Source organism: Protobothrops mucrosquamatus, unplaced genomic scaffold, assembly GCF_001527695.2.
Source record: "Protobothrops mucrosquamatus isolate PMUCROS unplaced genomic scaffold, P.Mucros_1.0 scaffold6526, whole genome shotgun sequence".
NCBI lineage: Eukaryota > Metazoa > Chordata > Lepidosauria > Squamata > Viperidae > Protobothrops > Protobothrops mucrosquamatus.
Genome location: NW_015392349.1, coordinates 1,603 through 10,311, shown reverse-complemented (window position 1 = coordinate 10,311; position 8,709 = coordinate 1,603). Strand labels below are relative to the sequence as shown.

General features: G+C 41.8%; 1 protein-coding gene across 1 annotated transcript in view; it reads right to left on the bottom strand.

Annotated features, from left to right (window-relative positions):
• Positions 1–1,415, bottom strand: part of LOC107300267 (ribonucleoside-diphosphate reductase subunit M2) — an 11,204-nt gene extending 9,789 nt beyond the window's left edge. Inside the window, exons 1-2 of the mRNA XM_015829604.1 lie at positions 1,276–1,415; positions 483–560 (exon numbers count right to left, since the gene is read on the bottom strand). Coding sequence (XP_015685090.1) covers positions 483–560; positions 1,276–1,371 — 174 coding nt within the window. The 5' untranslated portion in view covers positions 1,372–1,415. The remainder of the gene's footprint in view (positions 1–482; positions 561–1,275) is intronic.
• Between the last annotated feature and the right edge of the window lie 7,294 nt (positions 1,416–8,709).

Sequence of the window (8,709 nt, the reverse complement as noted above, 5' to 3'; positions counted from 1 at the left end):
AAGAAGAAGAAGAAGAAGAAGAAGAAGAAGAAGAAGAAGAAGAAGAAGAAGAAGAAGAAGAAGAAGAAGAAGAAGAAGAAGAAGAAGAAGAAGAAGAAGAAGAAGAAGAAGAAGAAGAAGAAGAAGAAGAAGAAGAAGAAGAAGAAGAAGAAGAAGAAGAAGAAGAAGAAGAAGAAGAAGAAGAAGAAGAAAGCAGGTGGGGCCCGCTGAAAGGCCCAAGATTTCACGCCTGTTCCCCCTTAACAGGAAAGGCCAATATTTGCGTAATTGGGCATTTGGCGCCAAAGCTGCAGAGAAGACAACTGAGTCCCGCCCTCACGGCTTCCTACGCGGCGGGAAGGTCTCCCCCCTTCCCTTTCCACACAAAGGACCATCTTCCATCCACACACCCTCCCCCCCCCATCCCTCCCTTGAACCCTTCGAGAAATCCCCCCCCCCCCAAAAAAAATCCGTGAGACGAATCGCTCGCACCACGAACTCACCGCTTCGGCGCCCGGCTCCCGAAATATCTTCCGCGCCGTCTTGGTGGCCAGGACCCGGGTGGCGTTGAAGGAGGGAGGCTAGGAAGGCGAAAAAGAGACGGAAAACGAGGTTCAGGGCGGATCTCAAAGGCGGGCAAGCCCGAAGGCCTGGGACGCCTCTCGAGAGCGCGCCTTTTCCGCGGGAGCCCATTAGGTGCAGACTCCCAGGACTCTCCCGGGCTGAGAACGGACCAGCCTTCTGGAGGGGGGCTCGCTGCAGGGTCAGCGGTAACTCGGTGCCCTTCGCGCATTTTGGGGGGGCTTCGGTTCCCGCCATTCCAGGAAGAACCGCCAAAAAGCAAAGGCTGGCGGGAATTGTAGTTCGGTATGTTTAAAAGGCTGGGACGCATGAACGACCCAGTGCTGGACTTTGAATCCCCGGTGAATATTTATACTGAGAAAGCGCCCCCCCACACACACAACTAATTGGAAGCCAATCGAGCAAAATGCCCTGGTTGTCTAACAAAGGGCGTCTCCGGGGAGCCACACTTATTGCACCAAATTATGGGCTCAGGAAAGCCGCCGTCTTCCTCCACCCCACCCCGTGTTCCTCAGTATGTGCTGGAAATATGACCAGCACTGTCTCCTGCTAGATCTGGCTGGGCAAAGTTTAAGAAAGCGAGAGGGTCGTTTTCCCCAACTCTCATTAGAGGGATTCTTCCCCCCCCCCCCCATACAAAGGGGTATTTTTGCTTCACTCCGCTAAAAATTCACCCTCCGGGAATTTCGTAATTCCGGTCCCCTTTAGACTCACCGTGTTCTCCTTGTCGTTCAAGGGCATCTTCTTCTTAGGCGAAAACTGGGGCTGCTGCTCATTATGAAGGGAGAGAGGGTTGCGAGTAGAGAACATCGTTCGGCTTGCGAAGAGAGAAACTACAAAATAGCCAACCGGAGAAAAGCGAGAAGGAGCCCGCTCGCCGCTTTATATGAGTTTCGAACTTGGCGCCAGAACGCCGGATCATCCAATCGCAAAGCAATTGGAAGCCCTCTTTGCGGCTTGCCATTGGTTGAGCGATGCACCCCATTGTGCCCGAAGCGCGGGAATCAGAAGCGAAGGCCTGCCCCTTCTGAATGTGTCATAGTCTAGCAATGAGTGATAATAACCCAAAGGAGCTTTATTTTTTTTTTTTTCAAACTGCAACTGGACTTTCTTGATTGGAAAAAAAAACCCACCTTTGGGACAACCATAATCCGGATAACTGAGAATCACAATAAATGAGTGACAATAACGTTTCTTTTGACTGTGGTGATTTTATTTATTTATGAGGGACGAGTTCTTCAAAAACGTGTCAAGGAAATGTCCTCAACCTTCTCAGAGTGTTTATAATTGGAAAGAGAATGACGTGACAATCTTTCTCCCCCCTCCCCCTCTGTTTCCCATCTCTTGCCTACAGGTAGTCCTCAGCTTACGACCACAACGGAGCCCAAAATTTATGTTGCTAAGTGAGACCTTTGTTAAGTGAGTTTTGCCCCATTTTACGACCTTCCTTGCCACACTTGTTAAGTGAATCACTGCAGTTGTCGAGCTAGTAACACGGTTGTTAAGTGAATCTGGCTTTCCCGTTGACTTTGCTTGTCATAAGGTCACAAAAAGTGATCGCATGACCTTAGAACACTGCAACCGTCATAAATATGAACTAGTTGCCAAGCNGAAATAGGGTGTGACCTTTGTGTTAGGGTTCCTGTCCACTATTTTTTGCTGCAGAGGTGAATGTGTTTATACCATTTAATGTTATTTCCCTTACCCATCTAAAAGGGCTGTTGTTTTGGAGAAAATAGGAAGAGGAAGGTGTGTTGTATACTGTATGTTTGGGTTATTTGTAGCCTTGGGTTATTTGTAAAAAACAAAACCAGGCAGGATACAAATAAATAAAAATTAAGATGGCAAAATGGTAGTATAGTAACCTCTGGTCTGATGTGCAGTGGCACTAGATCACAGAAGGTGGCAGTAAAAGACTGTAAAACATGCAATTTTTCATCCACTGCAGTGATTCACTTTCCTCAACTAAAATTACACAATTAAGTAGAACTCTTTAGTTGCTTCTCTGACCATTTGTTTTTCAGAAGCCAAAAACTTTCTCTTTGGCAATTGTAATGGAAAAGAAGCAGAGCAGTTACTTTGTAAAATATCCTTTCTTAGACCATTATCTCTTATGCAGTTAGAAAAGTATTCATTTATAATATCACCCAGCCCTTCTGACAGCCTGTCCTTTGAGGAGATCAATTGTCACAGTGATGGCTATATGACAGGAGAAACTGCTATTTTAGAAAGTATTGTAGAACTGGAATGAACATGCCTTTATTCTAATCCAGATGCCCAAGTCTAGCACAGTGTATGTCTACGTATTTGGAATTAACCAACATTAAGTTCAGTGAGAATTTTCAATAAACATTGATAGGAATGTAGTGTAAGAGCCAACCAGACTTCTAAACTGGCAAGTGTTTTCTGCCCTGTCCGTTGTCTAGACTTTTATGTCTTTCTTATTGATAATTGACTTGTTATGTGTCAGGTGCCTGTCTGTTTGAATTGTAAAGTCCCAGAACACTTACTTTCTTCATTTTTTATGTCTTTATTTTATGGTCTCACCAGTTACTACTTGCAGGCAGATGGTATTTCTTGCAGATCTTGCAATGCACCCATGTTGCTACTATGTCGTGTCATTGTTTGTAATCATTTCATGCAATCTTGTTTGGTAGGGCTGTTTACTGTTAGCTTGTTTGGCAGTTCCTTGATTGAGGTATTGTTTACTTCCTTGATTGTTGGTGTGATGTTGATCTTGATGTTAATCTATGCTCATCTGAGTGTTGATTGCTGGTGAGGAGGTGTTTGGGTCTTTTTGTCCCCTATTTGGATTCTTGACTGAATTTTTTTGGCTTCTTGAATGTAGAATATTTTTCAGAATTTGAAATCTCAAAAAAAAAACCTGAAAAAAATCAGAGACATTTTTGTCATGATTCCTATGTAAATCTCCCATGAAACAACAGCCTCTCAATATAATTGTTTCACTTGGTCCATTGCATCTCATCTTTGCCTATTTTGATTAACTGTTTTTGAATAGAATATACCTGGGAGAACATGTCTTTTACTTCTGCCTCCACTACATTGAGCTGGCATTGCCTCTGCCTCTCCCTGGCACCACTGGTCAACTCAGCAAGAACTGGCAAACAAATAACACAATAACTAGTACTTGTAAAAATTAAACTTAACATGAAATCAATCGCTTTCATTTTTTAAATGAAAATAATTAAAATGTATTAAGTTAAAATAATACTCACCTTCTTCCATTTTTTGTAGCATGATCTTCACTTCATTGTTTTGCTCCATGATATTTGCCATATTCTGGCAAGTCTTTGATTTTCCTCTTCGAGCTAAGATACAGAAATGTTAAGAAGCATACATACGTCATAAAACAGAAATAAGCAGACAAAAAGAGAAGCTAAAAGACAGGTTTGTAAGGGGAATGAATTACTTATAGCTGTTATTCTGGCATTTTTTTTCTGCCTGCTTCACCTGATGCCTTGCCATGATTTCATCTAAGTGCTCCCTCTTTTCTTTGCCTCTCTCTATATTTCTGGAGACAGACCTGCCAAAAGAAGACATTTTGAACACCTGATGGCAAACCAACTGGAGGAGGCAAATTTACTAAGTAAATCAGTGTGATACTGTCTCAAGATTCACGCTATTAAAGAAAAAACTACAAGACCCAGAAAGCTGTTCTGTCTTCCCTTAATTATTCTCTAACCTACACATACCCAGCTTGTAACACTTCTTCATAGACCTTTGGCAGAGATGGAGAGAGTTTTATTTCTGGCTGGAGTCATATCCAGTTGCAGTGCACTTTGGTTGCTTTCCGACCATTTGTTCTAAAGCACTTTGTAGAGTTAGGACAAAGTACAGTGATTTTAGATTTTTAGCAACAGGCTGATTAGAAAGGAAGCTGCTGAGAATAAATAATACATAATAATAACCCTAACCCTAACCCTTCCCTCTACTTGTAAAAAACTGTAAGGGATAAAATTTAATCCTCTAGCTCTAAATAGATTTTTAAAAGCAATATTAATATTACATATAAATATATAATTCTTGTAAGAAATTATGATATCTCAGAACTGTGATCGGGAAGGAAATATATTAAAATTTTATTTGGATTCTAAATATATATAAATTTCTGGAAATATTGCTGCTTGGAAATAATCATAGCATAGGTCAACAAAAACCACTTGGATATAAATTGGTGAAAAAGGTTCATTTTTACCTGCTCTGCCTCTGCAGCTAGCAGTGCATAATGGATTGTTTTCTGTAAAGTTAAATCAGCCTGATATGATAGCAGCTGAATTTGCTTGAGATTTTATTTCTTTGTTCATGTATCCGTGAAGCATGTCCATGTTGCAGTCGGTGTAAATCAACTGGTTCATCCTCATGTTGCTCTCACCATAGCATGAAGACCCTAACTAACCATTGTTAAGCAACAATCCTCATGACATCCCCTGACTTCTGTCTCTAGCCAGCTGTAGGGACAGCTGAAGCTTCTGTCCATCTTTTCTCTGATATGGTTCTGGGCTAATTATCATAGAAGACATTACTACATGTACTGTTCTGGTTCCATTATTGTGTGTAGTGACATTAAATTGAGAGATTTTTTTGGGGGGGGGAGAACAAACAACATAGGATCCAATCTCAGCTTGTTCATTTAGAGCAGGGGTGTCAAACTGTGGATGCGTCATCTGGAAGCCACGCCCACCCCATTGCCGGCAATGGCAAAACCGTCCCGATACGTTGCGCGACGTCACATGATGTTGCGAGTTTGACACGTCTGATTTAGAGTCTAACAGCCCCCCAACACTAGAGCAGGACTTTCACATCTCCCTGGCACCTCCCAGGGATATGCAATTGGTTATCATCAGTATATCCATGACACTGAACCTTCTCCATTGCTACAAAGGGACATGAAATAGTGTAACAACAATATTCACTAATTATTCTCTGCTGGGTGCTTCATCCCTATGGCATTTAACCAGGACTAATGACCAATGCAGTTGAGCATATCATGAGACTAGAGCTTTCAGGTCCCCTCCAATTCATATTTTCAGGGCTCTGCCATTCTGAAGGGAGGGGGGAGGTTTCCCTCTGTTGGGAGGGGGGCTAACAGATGCATTTCCTTTACTTTGTTCTCTCCATCTTTGATGTATCTTTCTGGGTATGAAAAGGGGGAGGGATGTATCAGGGATCATCTGCCTTATCTCCACTCCGTTGTAGACGATGCAACATCTGGGAACTGTCCCTTATCGCTCCAGTTCCCATAACAACTTCGCACCTGTGAATTGGTTGGAAACGAATTGGACAGTTGGGCACTGGGGAAGGATCCATGAAGGGAAGTTTTAATGTAATGTTTTGAGCGGGAATTCTTTAGATCTTTCCTTGCCTTTCTGCTTTCACTGTCTCTCAATAAAAGTTCCTGTGAAACAATTTCAGTTTCAAGAGTTCTGCTTTCTTGGGAGTACTAGCTGAGGCAGGACCTTACAAGAACACATACTATTTGTTTGTTATCATATTTAAGAACTGCCCATCTCTCTCCAGAGGGACTCTAGGTGCTGTACAAATGAAATATTAAAAACATGAGTGCCATATTCAAACTTTAAAAGAGGCAAGTGATGTTAAAAATGAATTAGGAAGAGGGATTTGAGGGCTCCACCCAGCCCCACAAAGGCTGCAGAGTCATGCTTCCCAGCCTTTCTGGAAGGCTGTCCTGTGGACATGTTTAAATTGAAGATATTAACACAATTCACCAAGAAAGGGCTTGAAAGATGAACAGGTAGTTTTTAAATATTCAAGTTCAAAAGTTATTCTAAAAAGTATTCTAAAGCAATTTTTGCTTGCTCCTAGATTCCTTTGATTCCTGTTTTATTTCATTATAATTATGTCATATTACTTTGAATCCTAAACTAATCCTAGCGTTGCACATGCAAGTTGACAAACAAACAAACAAACAAATAAGATGATCTCTTACCTCAAACAGGAGTTTCCCTGCATAGTATAGGAATATCTCCATCCTTAATTTAATGTTCTAAACTAAACTAATCCTAAACTAAATAAATATATTAAATATGATAAACAAGTAAATATTGTGTGTAAACCAAACTAAATAAACAAGTGTGATATTAAATAAGATAAATAAGAAAATAAACTAAACCTAAGCTATATAAATGCAGTTAAATAAAAACAAAACCTGATCTAAACTACCAGTGCTCAATGAGTAAGGAGCGATACACTTGCCCATTTCTCTTGAAAGAACTTCAAGACGGCCACCGATCTATATTTGGTGGGTCGCATGACACGTGCCTTCTCAGCTCTGGCACCCTCCCTACGAAGTGTTCTCCCCAAAATTAAGTCGGCCCCATCCCTTTTGATTTTTAAAAAAGCCTTTAAGAGCAGATTAGGCGACCAGGACTGATGGCATGTGCACCTGAAGGAGCAGTGGGGGAAGAGTTTTGGCAGCAGAGTTTTCCCAGAAAGAGACCTGGATCAAGAGATTGCACAGCCTTGAGCTGGATGGGGGAGCATGGAAGAGGTTCAGGGTAGGGTAGTCACAAGCTTAGACTCTCTCAGGGTAGACTGGACTCTCTGTAGTTAGAAAGTTACAGCTTGAGTTTGGATTTTATCCACTAGGTCAGGGGCCTCCAACTCCAGCTTTGTTGGCTGAGGAATTCTCCCACCATCCTGTCAGAACTATCCTTCCATTCCCCCCACCATCCAGTCTCAACTGTCAGTATTTATCCTTCCATTCCCCCCACCATCCAGTCTCAACTGTCAGTATTTATCCTTCCATTCCCCCCACCATCCAGTCTCAACTGTACTTATCCTTCCATCCCACCCACCATCCAGTCTCAACTGTACTTATCCTTCATCCCACCCACCATCCAGTCTCAACTGTCAGTATTTATCCCCATTCCCCCCATCATCCAGTCTCAACTGTATTTATCCTTCCATCCCATCCACTATCCAGTCTCAACTGTCAGTATTTATCCTTCCATCCCATCCACCATCCAGTCTCAACTGTCAGTATTTATCCCCATTCCCCCATCATCCAGTCTCAACTGTATTTATCCTTCCATCCCATCCACTATCCAGTCTCAACTGTCAGTATTTATCCTTCCATCCCACCCACCATCCAGTCTCAACTGTCAGTATTTATCCCCATTCCCACCATCCAGTCTCAACTGTATTTATCGTTCCATCCCACCCACCATCCAGTCTCAACTGTCAGTATTTATCTTTCTATTCCCCCCCCCGCACCATCCAATCCCAACTGTCACTACCCCAACTGTCACTTCCATTCCCCCTCCCCATCACAACTAAGATTCTTGGATGAGAAGCGAAACTTTTTCTTCATTTTCAAGGAAAAACAATCCAGTTGCCTTTTGGAAAAGCACTTTTGAAACAACTGTGACCGGGATGATTGAGAAAATCCACAGACATTTAGCTATACAATTTGCGATGAACACACTTTGAATGGTGTGAGGGTACAGGAAGCATTAGCACTTCAGTTTGAGAGGCAGACAACACAGACTCAATCCCATCAGCCTGAACTGGTGTTCAACAATGAAAGGACACAGGACAGAAAACCCTCTACAGAAGCACAGCTCCAACTATAAGCATCTTCAAAGAATAAGACAGATTAATTTTACAATTGTAAACTGTAGACAACTTTTAAAACAACACTAATCTTGCATCTAGTACATGTAACTCTTCTAAGAAACAGTAATTTCTCAAACTGTGATCTGGAAGGAGCTATATTAAAATTTCATTTGGATTCTAAATATCTATAGATTTCTGGAAATGTTGCTGCTTGGAAATAATCATAGCACAGGTCAACAAAAACTACTTGGATGTACATTAGTGAAAAGAGTTCGCTGTTACCTGCTTCTGCCTCTGTGGCTAGCAGCACATAATAAATTGTTTATGGTCTTGCAAAGTTTCTTCTTGGAGTTATTCAGTATTTTTGACAGAGCAATCAGTGACAAACAGTAATGGTGATGACGAATCTCCTTGAACTATTCCTTTCTTTTATTAGTAACCTCTCCCTTGCTCTTACCATTTATTAGCAATGTCTTCCCTTGTCCCATAGATCTTGGAAAAAGCTTCTGCTGTTTCTATTGACTCATGTTATTTCTACGAACTTGATTATCC